Source organism: Gallinula chloropus, assembly GCF_964237585.1.
Source record: "Gallinula chloropus genome assembly, chromosome: 1".
NCBI classification, from domain to species: domain Eukaryota; kingdom Metazoa; phylum Chordata; class Aves; order Gruiformes; family Rallidae; genus Gallinula; species Gallinula chloropus.
The window spans coordinates 82962731-82978189 of record NC_140085.1 but is presented as its reverse complement, the minus strand read 5'-3'; the positions used below and the strand labels follow the sequence as shown (position 1 = coordinate 82978189).

Below are 15459 nucleotides of genomic sequence, written 5' to 3'. Positions count from 1 at the left end.
TCTTGTCACTGGGAATGTGCTTTTGACAGGGTTATTGTCAATGCTTGGAAAGATGATGAGGGACTGGGAAGAGTCATGGGTGGGCACTGGGGTGGGGCATCAGGGAGAGTCACCCTGATGTGTGACATCTCAGGGCTATCTCAGTTCTGAGAGGTGGCTCTGGATTGCTTTCAATAACCCCTTTATCATGTGGTGGCTGCAGGGGGCTTCCTAGACCCCTGAAAGGCAGTGTTGCAGCCCTTTCTGTGCTGCTCCTGGTAGTTTCCCTGTCTAATTGTGCGCTGGCTTGTCCCCATCCCCTGTTGCTCTCTGATCTGCACAGCAATGGCTGTACAAACCCCACTTATAACACACTAAAGAGCAACTGGGGAGTTGTCAGCCTTTTGCTCTCTGAATACTTCTGGCACCAGACCAGCGCCCTTGAAAGTCAGGACTGTGAGCGGAGCTTGCCAGTTGTTTTAAGTGGTCTCTCTCAATCTGAATTAAAAGAATTAAAATTCTTGGTGGGTTATAGGTTGTAGTCATGACAACAAATTCCCTCCCTTTCTCAGTTTTGTAGAACTGTAGTTCAGATACGTTGCCAAACAAACTCCTTCCATTTTTTTTCTTAACCAATATTTGTTTCAGGTAGTAACAGCATTAAATTAAAAAGCAAAATAAATGGCCATCAGCGTTTTGATGACAGATACCTTTTATGCCTCATATCTTCTTGTGAAACTGGAAATCTCTTGACAGTGCAAGTCAATAAGGCTTTTGTTCAGTGGTATTGGAGGGGATTTTGCTAGCCTAAAAGAAGCGGGCATAAATGCTAACATGAGTTCTTGTGCAGTGTGTACCTGAATAGTTAAATTTATTCTGACAATTGCAGATACAGCACTGGAAGAATCATTTGAATAATTCATTCTGCAACAAGGAAACATCCCACTTGTCTTCTCTTTAGAAATGAAATCCCACTCTGATTTGAAATATACTTTTATCGGTTGGATTCTTTTTTTTTTAAAGTAATTTTGCTGTTTCAAGACTTCTGTTATAATTACCTGTGAATATAGGTTTTAAAAGAAAATTGTTCTGATTTCTAAAAGAAAGGAGAAATTGATTTTTTTACATGACCTGCTTCTTGTAGAATAAGTGTAATGAAATTCAGCTTTCTTTCATAAATAATGCAGCACTTGCATTTGATTAGGTGAAGCCTGGAGGAGTTTCTACCTAATCAGATGCATAGCAAGAAGGATATTGCCTACAGACTGTTACCATTATCAATGGTGGTGGCAAGGAAAATAAAGCTCCGTGTGTGTCCAGATAGAAGTCTTTGTTTCTTAGGAGAAGGTGCAAAACAAGGTATTTTTGTTCCAACAACTGTTTGCTTGTGTCTCAGAGTGTCCTGACTATTTGTAAAACAGGGTCTGGCTTCTGAGTATTATCATTGTAGTGGCATGAAGAGACTCCAGGTTAACTGGAGACCCTGTTGTCCTGGTAATGTGTGACTCTTCCAACAAATAAATACATGTGGGGGATGAGATAATCTTTATATCAGAGAGCTTACGGTCCAAATAAGCAAAGCAAACATCTGGAATCATTGGGACCAATTCCAAAAGTCCCAAAAAATGACACAAACCTCTCAGTAACATAAAAATGGGGGGTGAGAGGGGGTGGGGAAGTATATGTGCCTTCATTCATTAGAACAATAGATCACATACAGCACATAGCAAACCAGTTTGCCAATGGTCTATCGTCAGGTTTTGCTGAAACATTTTGAGAGTTCTTGAGTAAATGTTGCTTTAATTAGTCACCTGTGGTCAAGTTTTATGCTGTTTTGTTTATCCACCCACAAAGCTTTTTTCTACTCTGCTTTTATCCCCAGGAAGCTGATACTGACAGCAGTGGGTGTACATGAACAGAGGGGAGTTTGAATAAATCCATTAGTCCTTTAGTGAACATCCGCATTAATAAATAAAAAAGGATCTGGTTCCCTTCTGTAGCTGTGAGGCCAACTGGCATAAATTCACCTGCAAGTATTCAGTAAGTTTGTATCCTCTGGGGGATAGTGGCCATGCTCTCTGCTGAACTTTGTTGAGTGGCATCTTGCTCTCCTGCCATAATAAAGAACTACTCCAAATAAAACTGGAAAGAACTGAACCCTAAGAGCAAAGCCCAACAGCACTGCCTTATCTTGCTGGGCTCAGATTTTTCTCCTAACATTTGTTCAGCTATGTAAAATTTCATATGTCGAAAGTTCTTTGGGCCAGATGCTAAGAGGGTTTAAGCTGACAATTTGTGCTAGCTGGGGTTTCTGGTTTTTCACTTATATTTCTTGGAAAGGGCAATGAGATGCAGAGAATAAATGTAAAACACAAGAAGTAGAGCCCAGGATACATGAGAGACGTGCTTGCATCCTGTGATTTGCTGTTAAGAAGTTTTAGTGCTGAGCTCAGAAATGTATTTATGGAGCTGCTGGTCAGAGCTGTGCAATTTAAAGGTGAAATCAGTTCTCTTTTTTTAATCTTGAGTTTTCATTCCTCTTCAGATTGGTGCAAGCAAATCTCCTGGGCCTAAAATGTCATGGGAGCAACTAGAGGCCAACAACAGAATTAATTTCTAAAGATTTGAGAGAAAAAACATCAGGTTTAGGGCTGTAAAATGTTAATCTGTTTCTGACTTTCCCAAGAATTGCCTGAAATATTTTTGTTCACTCATAACTCAAGTGACTTCATGTCAGATACTAGAGCTGTTTTTATGTGTGAGTAGTGACAGAAGTAGTGCACAGTTTTTATCACAGAAAACTGGGAAAAAACCCTCCAAAATGTAACTCCCAGTCCTTTTTTTGTTGGTCCAAACCAATGTCAAAATCCCATGGAAGAAATGGGAAAGAAGGCTGAGCCATTGGTCATTTGCCCTAAAGTATATAGGACGTTCTTTGCTTAAAATCCTGTTCAAGGTATCATGCAGACCTGTATCCCAAGTGCTGAAGAGCAAACAAGCCTGGTCCTTTCCATCACTCCCCTGCTGTTGCTGTGGACTGCATTTCTTCTACCCTGCCTCAGCTAGGGAGGCTTAGCTTTGATTACCAGTGGATTTTAGGGCTAAGGTCAAGACTCAACTCTATATCCTCATCACTGTCCTGTCCTTTGCTGATGCAGAGGACAGTGCTGATGTGAGAGACAGTGCAGACTGTCTCTCACATCCCAAAACCCATTCGTGAGTGAGAGTGGTACTATTTCTATGCAAACTGTAGCCTCACCATGAATTTTCCTACTTTTTTGCTCCTCTGCAACAAGATCAATTGGGGGAACTCTACAAAAACCATTTAAGCAGTGAATGCAGATAGCATGAGGGAATGCAGACACAGGGTAATGCAGCTGAGGGCTTGCAGCAAGAGAAGTGGTTACCTCTGGGAGATGCTTATTCATATGGAGGGATGTTGACAGAGCACAGTCTTTAGTTACTATGAGCGGTGGTCAGTGCATTTATCTTTTGTCATTATAATAGGCTAAGTTTTAAAAAACATATGTAGCAGCATCCTTGAATGATCTCTTCTTGACTATGTGGCTTTGCAGTCCTTGTCTGCTAGGCTTGGTGTTAGGTGGAAAAGGACTTTGGACTCCTCTCTTGCTTCGTTGTAGGAAGCATCCTTAGTTTGTTACTGGTGCATGTCCATTTCTCCCAGAGTTCCCTTACAGGTTTACCCCAAGTAAGACCTTGCCAAAATCACTTATGTGCTGTAGAGTGAAAATGTGACTGATACAAATGTTGCAGCAGTGTATAAAATACTAAATTATTCATGGTTCTTAAGTACTGAAAATCCCAAGGCTAAACTGACATAATGAAAAACTCCAGGCAAAAAAAACCTCACCATAGAAAGTTTTAGATTAAAACCAGTTGCAAACTTTAGAGTCAGACCATGTTATAGAGTCTTAATCCTTTCTTCCTTTAAATGCCTCTCCTTATGCTGTACCCTGGGCTGTCATAGCCAACTACTTTTAATACCATTGTCCACATTATTTTTCCATGATCAAGGACCTACGGCAAAGAAATGTCAGATGACTTGTCCTCATCCAAAATAGAAAACCCAAATGGCAGCGGGATTTGTGACTAGGTGCTCTCAAACCAAAGCCTTTACTACCTTAAACCACTTCCTCCCTATCACAAATAAAGTGATCATCTGGAGGAGTTCAGTGGGCAAGCACCTGTGGGCCGTTTCATACCAGATCATCAGACCTTCTCACACAGCTGATGTTCCAGCTTGCCTGTGACCTGTTTGGACTGCCATCATAGGTTAATTTCATCAACATATGTCAGTTTTCACCTATCTATGCCATCGAGGGTCTTTGGTGCTAAGTCTTGTCCTGGATCACTTTCACACCTGGAGTTTCCTGATGAAAGACCTACAAACGAAAATATTAACATAGGAGCACAACTGTGAGAACTTAAGCAGCTGAATGGACCGTGACATGCTTCTTAATTCATGGGGAATTTTAACAGAGATGCACTGGGCCAAATTTGTAGTGTTATAACTGAAACACGTAGTTGTAAAGATCAACAGATCATTTAAAAGGAGAACAGAACGAAGTGGTAGAAAAATGCAAATGGAAGCCGTCTGTATCCAGAAAAAAATGCTCAATGTGTGATTTCAACTTTCCTTTTGCATTTTATTGTAACTCTTAGTGTGAAAACTGGATTTTAAAAAGGCAAAACAGATCAATTTTATCAGTGTTGTGTTGGTGTCTGTATATGTCAAAACATATTTCCATTGGAAACATATTTTTGACAAAGTTCTTGCTTGTTTGAAAAACATTTTGAATAAAACCATTCAAGTTGCTTTAGTCACTTTGCCTTTTGCTTGGGAGGGTAAAATAGACTTTCAAAGCTATTCAGTGTTCCCTATTGCCCTGGAGGCATACAGGAACTGTAAAAGAAGATCTGATTTGTAACCTCTTTGGGAGTTGAAAATGTTCCTCAGGATCCCATCAGAACCTGCAGCAAATGAAGGGAAAAGTGTTTCCTAGCTGACATCCTCCTCTTGACCAAGTGCTGAACAGCACCGGTGGCAACATTGGTGTCCTCAGCTTTATTTGTCAATTAATGAGTGCCTGTAATGTGATATTTCATTTTTCCTAGACTATATCCTCGTCATGCAAGTGCTCTCAACAACTTGGGGACGTTGACCAAAGATGTGGTGGAGGCAAAGGACTATTACAAACGGGCCCTTCAGTTAAATCCTCATCACAACCGAGCTCTCTTCAATCTTGGCAACCTGCTCAAGTAAGTTGAACATTTAACTGGCACCAAAGAAATTCACATTCTTTCTGCACACATCACCAAAGTAGTTTTTTCTAACAACTAGTGAAGGAATGGCTTTACTATTTACTTAGTACCAGCCTAGTGTGCCAGAATAAAGGTGAGTTTTGGTTTGGATATGCTTACGCTGTCTGCCACATCACTTACGTGCTGTTTAGAGTTGTGTTTCAGCTGGAGGGAATTCACTTGTTCCAAATTAGGCATCAAAATACAAAATGCCTAAACCCAACTAATCACCTGAGGCTCCCATCTCAGTGGAGAGGTGTAACCTTTACAGTGGAGCAAGCCATGTTTTTCAAAGGCAGGCCTTTGATGCAAATCTAATAAATCCGTCTCTGCAAGTGTCCACTTCTCATTAGCTGTATGGAAGGTTGATGCCTAATTTAGGCATCAGCAGCTAACTCAAAAAATCTCAGAGCAGAAGAAGGTTCAGACCATTCAGAGAGTGTGAGCAGAAAGCTGTTTTACAACCCTATACAGTTACTTTGCTGAGCAAAAAAATAAGTTAATCACCTCATAATTTCAGTGTCAGCCTCCAGCAAGGAGAATAGCAAAGGATCATGATCAGGCAAAGGATTTTGACTAACCATATCTAAAGACTGAACTTAGATCTGCAAAAGAAGCTTTGTCAGTATGTGTTGTGATTTTGTGTGGCTGGGTTATGGTAGAGGAGGGGATGCTGCAGGGCTGGCTTCTGCAAGAAGCAGCCAGAAGCTCTCTGCAGGCCTGAGAGAGCAAACACCAGCTGAGCTCAAGGCCGGACCTGCCGCTGACCAAGGCCGAGCCCATCAGCGATGGTCAGAGTGCCTCTGGGAATCATGTTTAAGAAGAAAAAAATGCAAGCGGCTGCTTGTAAGAAACTATGCAGACACCAAGGTCAGTGAAGAAGCAGGGGTTTGGGGGAAGAGGCGCTGCAGGTGCCAGAGACAAAGATTCCCCTGCAGCCCATGGAAGATGATGGGGAGCAGACATCCCACCTGCAGCCTGTGGAGAGGCCCCACGCTAGAGCAGTTGGAGACATATGGACAACACTGTGACCCATGTTGGAGCAAGGCCCTGGCAACACATCTGCAGCCTGTGGAGAGAGACAGAGAGACACCCATGCTGGAGCAGGTTTGCTGGGGGTGGGGCTTGTGACTCCATGGGGAACCAGGCTGGAGCCGTCTGGGCCTGAGAGACATTTTATGATTCTATGACTGCACCCCTAGGAGTGACCCGCGCTGGGGCAGCTAGTGAAGAGATGAAGCCCCATGGGAAAGGACTCACATTGTTTAAGTTCATGGAGGACTGTCTCCCATGGGTGGGACCCCACGCTGGAGCAGGGGAAAGGTGTGAAGAATGCCCCCCATCCCCACTCAGGAGGAAAACAACTCATGAGCAACTGACTGAAACCCCCATTATATACACCCCCACCATCTTTGTGGAGAAGTGAGCAAAATCATGACTAAAGTGAAGTCTGCTAAGAAGGGAGGGGTGGGGGGAGGTGTTTTAAGATCTGGTAGCACTTCTCATTATCCGACTCTGGTATCACTGGGTGTGCACTGCAGTGTAATAAATTAGAGAGTTTTCTTTCCTTTATTCCATGTTTAGTCTGTTTTACCCGTGACACTAATTGCAGAATGATCTCTCCCTGTCCTTATTTCGGCTCCTCAGCCCCTCAATATATATTTTCTTCCCTGTCCAGCTGAAAAGGGGAGTGATAGAGTGACTTTGGTGGGTATCTGGCCTCCAGCCATGGTCAAACCACCACAGTATGGTAAGATCTGCTAAGGGTGTCAATTAAAAAAAGTAAAACATACCTACTCCTGCATTACTACTTTGCACCAGAAAAAAACCCACTTGTTTTTCTGAGGGTAGGGTGTTATTTTCTCACAAAATTGTAGCAGTAAAGTACATTTTTGCTGATATAAACTGTACCGATTTTTCTGGTAATAGGTCTCTGGTAAGTCTCTTAGAGCAGATTGGGCTTTAGTGTTGGACTGGATGTAAGGTGTCAGTGTATCATCAAAGCATACTCAATCTCTCTGGTTCTGAAATGCTACTTTGAGTTTATCTGACAGATAGTAAGTGGATTGCTTAAGTTCTGCATGGTCCATTTGGTAGCAAAGAAATTATCAGAGTAATATTACAAATGAACCTGATGGTTTGGCATTAGAATATGGTGGCTGAGTAATTCTTAAATAAGAAGTGGGGGCTTTACTGGAAATACTCACAGTAAAGGAAAATGGTAAAGACAGGCTTATTACAAGAGAAATGGAAGGTTTTTATTATTCATCAGATTTGGTTGATTGAAATTAATCATAGGTGGCAATGCTGTTTAAAAATACATATTGTCCTTTTAATCCATCATGTTTGCCTTAGTTACTATTCTCTCTGATTTTTTTAAAAATATAAAATATTAATACAAAAGGTTGTAAGCCAGAGGCAGTATGAGGATATTCTGCATCAGTAACTCTTTAGTCGGGCCTGTTGATGCACTCTTATAACCCAGCAGATGGGTAGAAACTGGATTTGTTGCACTGGTAAAGCACAAAGGAGAAATGTGGGGTAATCTCTTCAAATTGCTGTTTGTTTTGTGTGCAGTATGTCATGTTTTTCCTGATTTGATAGTTAAGATACTGTGTGTCCTGTTGGATCATATGCACTTTGCATCCTTCTCGGTTGACGTGTGTTGCAGTATGTTAAAGGTGTGTGATACTTGTGCTAAACTCATCAAAAGAAGGTACTCCAGTTCCACCTACCCTTTTCCCACACACATTTTTCTCCCATTTTCTAAGCATTTTTGGGTTTCCAAAACAACCCACTGCATCTGGACATCCAGTAGCCTTAATTATAATGGAAATTGGGTGTCCTCATCTCCCTGTTCAACTTCAAAAAAAGCTGCTCAGAAATAAGTAGAGTACATGGGAGAGGGATTAGCACATACATAAAGCAGATGATATATGGCAGATCCTTTATGAATGTCTCCCCTAAAACATTTAGCCCAAATCCCTTTGCCAGGACCTTTGCTGGATCATCCATGAACTTTGTAGAGAGCATCAGCCATGCTAGAGCATGAGGTGACTTGTGAAAAGACCAGATGGGAATAAGACAGAGATTTCAGGCTTTTCAGTCCTACAGCTTTGTCTTTGCTCATGTTTTCTACTTGGGTTTTCGAATTATCCTTTCATATATAGGTATATAGGGCACCCAGTGTTCAGTGTTCTGTAGAGAGTAAATGCTACTGTAATCTAGGTTATAGATTAAAATCTACAGAATATTACAGGCAGATATTGTTTTCTGGCTGTCCTGTAGGGTGTTATGAAGAGTGTTTTATCTTAAAACATATGGCAGAGAGAGGATAAATGATCAAAACATAAAGGCTTTTTCTGTCTTCTTTACAGAGGCTTCAGTATATGGTGCAGATCAGGAGGAGCCAGATCTGCAAGATAATAAAGCACATCCAGTAACAGCAATACTTGCACTGGGACACATAACTAAACTATCTGGTATGGGGAATTCCCCACTGAATTCTGTTGAGTTCCTTATACCCCTTGCTCATAGCATGGAAATCCAATGGTGGATATTAGATTTCACCTCCCCTAGAGTACTGAGAAAGTGGAACTCCTGGATTTTGGAAGGATGGGATTGCTATTCCCACATGGGAATCTGCCTCTTGTTATTCCCTGTAGATGAGTGTTCCTCTCTATTCAGGCATCCATTGCTTGTTATTTAAGCTTGAGTAAAAATCTGATCTGAGGACTACAGGGTGGAATTTTTAGGGTTTTTTTCTTGTTGAAGCCCTAGATGAAAAAGGATGTTTCCATTTTCTGTTTGCACATAGTGAAGACAGATATGTGACAGAAGAAGAATGTTCTCAGGAAGCATTGCAGGGTACTGGCTGAATAAGCATTTGGGTTTGTTTACATATCCTAAAATAAAGTTGTATGTCATTATTGTCTTGCCTAATATAAATATTGGAAAGTAGATAATTAAACAATGCTGACAGATTTCTTAGTTAAAATAGACCCAAAAGATGTCCTACCTAAAAGTGAGAAATCTCTGCTTTCATGGCCCATGAACAGTGACGCAGAGCAGCCTGATGCAGCTTTCTTGTGTTTTATTTTGAAGTTTCCCAATATATAAATATTTAACTCCTCTATATAGATTAATTTTTATTGAGCTACAGCTTGAAAAACTGGGCATACCTCACAGATTTATAGCCTGTGGGATATTCTGTAAAGAGACAAGAAATAAAATATCATGAATGTTTGAAGTAAATATTTATCTCAGCTTTCTGGTGCAGGAAGAATTAGAGAGAACATTTTATTTGCTGTGCTGTATCTATACCTAAAGCAGAGTCCAATATTCAGTACACTATTTCTAATGAAGAAAAGTCTCATACCTCTTAGGTGTTTCAAGAGTGTTATGGCTGCATTTTTAAGGGGAAAGTAAAATGCCTGGAAACAATGTCTACTGAAATCTTGAGTTTATTCAAAGAACTGAGTTTCTTCTGATTGTAGAGTAACACACGAGGTGTCCTTTGTGGTTGTTGCTGTGATTTAGGCCAAGTTTAGCAAATGCATCTGATGAGAGGAAAGAAGGTTATCTGCCCACTCCAGTACAGGCTTCTGGGTATACGTTAACGTGCTGACACAGGCTTGCGTAACTGTCTGAAGATGCAGAAAAACTTCAGATGGATACTATGTGTATTGAGATTTAAGGTCTGGCGGAAAGCAAAACACTTTGTCCCTTACGTTCAAAGAAGCAAGCTGAGCAGTAACATTCTGTGGTACTGCTGCTGGCTTTCTGGATGGTCTCTGGTTAGGGTACTCTGTTGCACAAAGTGCTGAAGTCACACATCAACATCACATACACATTTCAGCCTCTGTAGAAAAAAAAAAAAAACAAAACCTCTGACAGTGTTGAGTTTACAATAAATTCAAGGAATACTTTATGTTGGAACGGACCTCTAAAGATATTTGGTCAATCCCACTGCTCAAAGCAGGTCTAATTAAGTCAAGTTGCTTTGGCAGTTCCCAGCCAAATCTTGAACACCTCCAAGGACAGAGATGCCACAATCCCTCTGAGCAACCTGTTCTAGTGTTTGACTACTTTCATGGTGAAAAATATTTCTCCATGTATCTAATCAGAATTTCCTATGTTCCTACTTGAAAAGTCCATTGCTTTTCACCCTGTCACCATGCACCTCTAAGAAGATTGTGGCTCTGGCTTCTCTGTAGCCTCCAGCCAAGTGGCCACGGATAGCAACAAAGTCACCCCTGGCTGCAGGCTGCACAGACTTGGCTTGTTCAGCCTCTCCTCATGTGACAGATGCTCCAGCACTGACCTTGTTCGTGGTCCCATTGGGCTTCTTCCAGTATGTCCATGTCTTTCTTGCACTGGGGTGCCCCAACACTGGACAGACATTGTTCCAGATGTGGTTTCACAAGTATCATATAAAGGCGAAAGATCACTTCCCTGGACCTGCTGCTGGCCACCTTTGCCATGTACATTGCTGGACCACAGTCATAGGACCCCAGGGCCTTTTCTACAGAGCTGCTTTCCAGATGAACATCACCCATCCTATGTTTGTGTACGAGGTATCCCATTCCAGGCACAGGACTTGCGTTCGCTATTGTTGAACCTCATGAGGTTCCCGTCAGACCTGATCCATCTGAAAGCAACTCTGCCTTGCGGCATATTGCTTGCACCCCCACTTTTGTATCATCCACATATTACAGATGGATGGCAAAGGAGTGCAGGCCTAGAGGCTTCCTTTCAAACAGGCAGAGTCTGAGTTATGGTGTGAAACAAGATGTTCAGAGCATTGTGCACCCCTTGCAGCATTCTGTGTTTCTGGCTCTAGTGCAGTCAAACTAACTTCACAACATAAATCTTCAGCATTAAAAAGTCCTATGTGCAGCCCATGGAGAGGCCCCACGCTAAAGCAGGTGCAGACATATGGACAACACTCTGACCTGCACTGGAGCAAGCTCCTGGCAAGACCTGCAGCCCGTGGAGATGGACAGAGAGAGGCCCATGATGGAGCAGGTTTGCTGGGGGGCTTGTGACTCCATGGGGAACCAGGCTGGAGCAGCCTGGGCCTGAGAGCTTGGCACCCCATAGAAGTGACCCACGCTGGGGCAGCTGGTGAGGAGCTGAAGCCCTGTGGGAAAGGGCTCACATTGGAGAAACTGGTGGAGAACTGTCTCCCATGGGTGGGACCCCACTCTGGAGCAGGGGAAGGGCATGAGCAATGCACACACACACACACCCTTCCCCCCCATCCTGCTAGAAAGGAAAACAACTTGTGAGGAATTCACCAAAACCCCCATTTCCCTCTCCCCTTGTGACACCTGAGTGGGGGAGGAAAGGAGAGAAATCAGGACTAAAGTGAAGTCTGCTAAGAAGGGAGGGGTGGGGGGAGGTGCTTTAAGATCTGGTCGCACTTCTCATTACCCAGACTCTAGTTTCATTCTCTGTGTGTGTAGTGTAATAAGTCATATGCTATTTTTTCTTTTTAGTCTGTTGAGTCTGTTTTGCCAGTGACATTGATTGCATAATCATCTCTCCCTGTCCTTATCTCGAAAATATATAAAATATATATTTTCTCCCCAGTCCAGCTGAAAAAGAGAGTGGTAGAGCAGCTTTGGTAGACATCTGGCCTCCAGCCAGGGTCAAACCACCATAGGCACCTAAGAGATGCTGCCAGGGGAAAAAGCTTTTCCTTGCTCTTGGCTTGATCCTGCTGGAGATTCAGGTGGTAGAGGGAATCAGAAGAGGGCATTGTAAGGCAAGGTATTTGGAGAAAAATTGGATTAAGTGATATTAGACTCCTTATGTCAGGTGAATTTGTTCCTCTCCCTGTCATCGAAAGTATCTATTGCCTAGCTTATCCTGCTCCAGTTCCCCAGTTTATGGTAAATTAGTGTATTGGACTGTTCTTCCAAAGCTCTGTGCTCTCTCAAATTGCACAAGATTTATATAAACAATGGCCTCAATCCTGCAAAGCATTGGCCTTGATCCAGGAAAGCACTTCAGCCAGTAATTAATTTGCAACTTGCATACATAAAAGTTAAGTACACATTTAAGTGCTTGGCCAGAGCGCTTGGTATCTTACAGGCCTGAGCCCTCTGAGAAACTATGGGATCTGCTTTTGTTCATGTAATTCAGTCTGTCACATAAAAAGATACCATAATCTTTCCCTCTCTACCCCTACTTTCAGGAGACAAATATTGTTCTTGGATCAAAAAGAAAAAAAAAAAATTGGGGAAAAAAAAAGAGTAATTAAGAGGGCTGCCCTATGTTCAGAGTACATGCTTGTGGTTAATGGAAACTTTTACTGCTGCAGAGTGGATCACTTAATCCTTTTATTTCTGTAGCTGGCATTTCCTACATTTTTTTTGCCAAACAGCAATACCTTTATAAAGCAGTCATCTGGTTTTGATTTACAAAACTGTATCGTGAAACTCCAGCCAAGGGATCGAAAAGTTTTATGAATAGACAAGCTAGCTAGTCTTTAATTAGTGTAGGAGAAAAGTGGTTCTTTATTTGGTTTTGCTTCATTCTTGTAATTTATATGGAACACCACTGGAAGAAGAAAAAGACTAGCGCAACTGGTTTTACTTAACTTAGTGCACAAGCAGAATATCCTTCCAGTTACCCAAACAGAAAGGGAAAAAAATCTGCAAAGCCACATGTATTATCAACTGAAATTTTGTAAACAAGATCTGGTAACTTGACCATGTCACTTGGATGAAATCTAAGGCCAAAGCAGCAAGGTGTTCACATATCTTCTGTGTCACAGAGCCCTTTGTTTCTTTTTATAAGCCCTGCTATTTGTATTCTTTGTACACCCAACACAAGGGAAATGTTGTTCAAGTCCAGCTAAACATCCTTAGATGTTTGTTCAGGAAACAGACTCCTTTTACCAAGGAAAGAAATACAGAGTGATAGCGGACAAATTGTAGCTCAAATAAATAAACATCCCTAGATTTTTGTTCAGGAAACCTTTTCTGTTTTCCATGGCAATAAGTGCAGAGTAATGCTGGGGAAAAAAAACTCTCGTCAACGTTGCCATCTCTCAACTGTCCCTTTGTAATCATTAGGATCTGAAGAAAAGACTCCTCTAGCCTCATGATCAGTTTGCTAAGGAATTATTTAGAGATCCCAGGCAGATTTAACTTAACAATATTTTAATTTCAAAGTACAATTTTAACTAAGTCCTAAGTGGATATAGAACAGCACTCATTGTATAGGAACATACAAAGACTCCAGGGTTGTGTGTTTGTGGTTTTTTAGGAAATGCAAATATTTTGGTGTCTCCAACCTACCCATACCAGGGTTCCTGGCAAATGTCCTGTTTCCAGGTCACTCAGTGGCTCAGTGACATGACTGAGGCCAGACCTCTAGAAGCTGACAGCAACTCCCAACATTACCCCAACAGCATCCCTTCCCGTATGGTATGTGACTTCTCATCACGGGGAGGATCTTGTGCAGTACTTCATGCCCAGGGATGCTTTTGCTGCCTTGTCCTTCATATGTCTTTAATTTCTGATGGCATGAATGGGGCAGAATTTTATGTATTTGCTATAAAGATAAATACTAAGAGGACATGTAGAGCAGGGCTGAAGAAGTTTACGAAATCTAGTGGTTATGACTCAGTAGATAGAGCATGTGGCCTGATAGCCAAAATAAAGTACTTTTTGCTCTTCAGTGTGCGGCGTTGAGGAATGCAGTATTTTGGGGATGTGACAGTGAACTGTCATCATTGCATATTGCTCAGTATGACAGTCATCAGAATAGTAGACCGAAGAGCAGGTTCCTTAAAGCCTATGTCCTCCTAACTCCGGAGAATAACAGATGGAAACAGTGATGGGCTGAGGAGATGCTGGTATGCACACTATGGAGAGGAGGTGCGAGTGAATCATTTAGTCTCTGCTGGAAAGGTCAAGCAAGGGCTTTCATGTCTCTGTAGTGTAGTTTAATCAGTAGGATGACCTAAACATGCACTTACAGGAACTCTTCTTTCTTTTTTTCCCCTCCTTCACTGGATGCAGGTCCCAAGGGAAGAAGGAAGAAGCTGTAATCTTACTGCAGGACTCCATTAAGTACGGTCCAGAGTTTGCAGATGCTTACTCAAGCTTGGCCTCGCTGCTAGCAGAACAGGTAACAGGCAGTCAGTCACTTGAGCTCTCCTGCCTCCTGCATGTGGATGTGCTGCTGTGGCAGCTGCAGAACCTCCAGTGCATTGCATTTCTTGGGAGTACCCTTGCCTCACGCATGTGGTGGCAGGCATGGGTCTGTCCCTGTCTGCAGTGAGATCTTGGGCTGCTTTAGAGATGACTTTTTCAGGATAGGAGGCAACTCTTTTGCAGTCAGTAATTACACCCACGTGATCCGGCTCTGAATTAAATTACTGTTGAAGCTGTGAGTAAATATCCTCTCTGCAGCTCCCCACCTCTATGGCAAAGTCTTAATCCATCGCACCTTGAATGTTGTGACAGCAGAATAAGTGAGCATTGCCCCCTCAGACACACACCCCCCTATGCAGATAACCTTGAGATTTCATAATAAATCACTCCAGAGCTAGGAAATGTCAGAAACCAGGTGGCCTTTGCAGCCTGAATTCTGCCCCTTGCACATCAGGATATGGCCCTTAATTACCATGGTAGCTGATCACATGCAGGGGGTGGGAAAGCTCACTAGCTTTGTGTTGCTCTTAATGAGCAGCTGGTTTATTTAGCTATTTTATTTAGCCTTGTTGTTCACTGTGTGTCCCCAGGCCTTGCTTAATGTGCATGGCCTAGGAGGCAGGATTGTTCATTTCCACTCAGGCTTGTTCCTCATGCTCATTACTCGGGGCTCTCCATACTCTCTGCAGCTAGGTAATTTATTTCTACACAGTCCCTGTGAGGTGAAATGTCGTCCCCACAGAGGAAAAGGGAATTTGAGGTACAAAATGCTTAAGTTCAGAAGAAACCCTGAAGCGTGAGTGCCCATACCCGAACCACCAAGCCCCGCTTTTCTCCATGCCTGCAGCAGCAGATTAGGGATGCTGTGCTCCCATGGACTGTGACCACAACTGTGACCCAAGTCTGTGAGGGTAGATGGTGTGGTCCTTGTAACTGCAGAGCTGCAACCTTCTAAAAACTGGGTTTTTTCTTCCCTAAATTTCACATC

At 42.4% G+C, this 15459-nt stretch overlaps 1 protein-coding gene across 1 annotated transcript in view; it reads left to right on the top strand.

Annotated features, from left to right (window-relative positions):
* TMTC1 (transmembrane O-mannosyltransferase targeting cadherins 1) overlaps positions 1–15459 on the top strand; it is a gene marked incomplete at both ends in the record, with an annotated part of 148431 nt that overhangs the window by 121367 nt on the left and 11605 nt on the right. Inside the window, 2 exons of the mRNA XM_084278677.1 lie at positions 5116–5259; positions 14337–14445. Of these exons, the coding sequence (XP_084134803.1) occupies positions 5116–5259; positions 14337–14445 (253 nt within the window). The remainder of the gene's footprint in view (positions 1–5115; positions 5260–14336; positions 14446–15459) is intronic.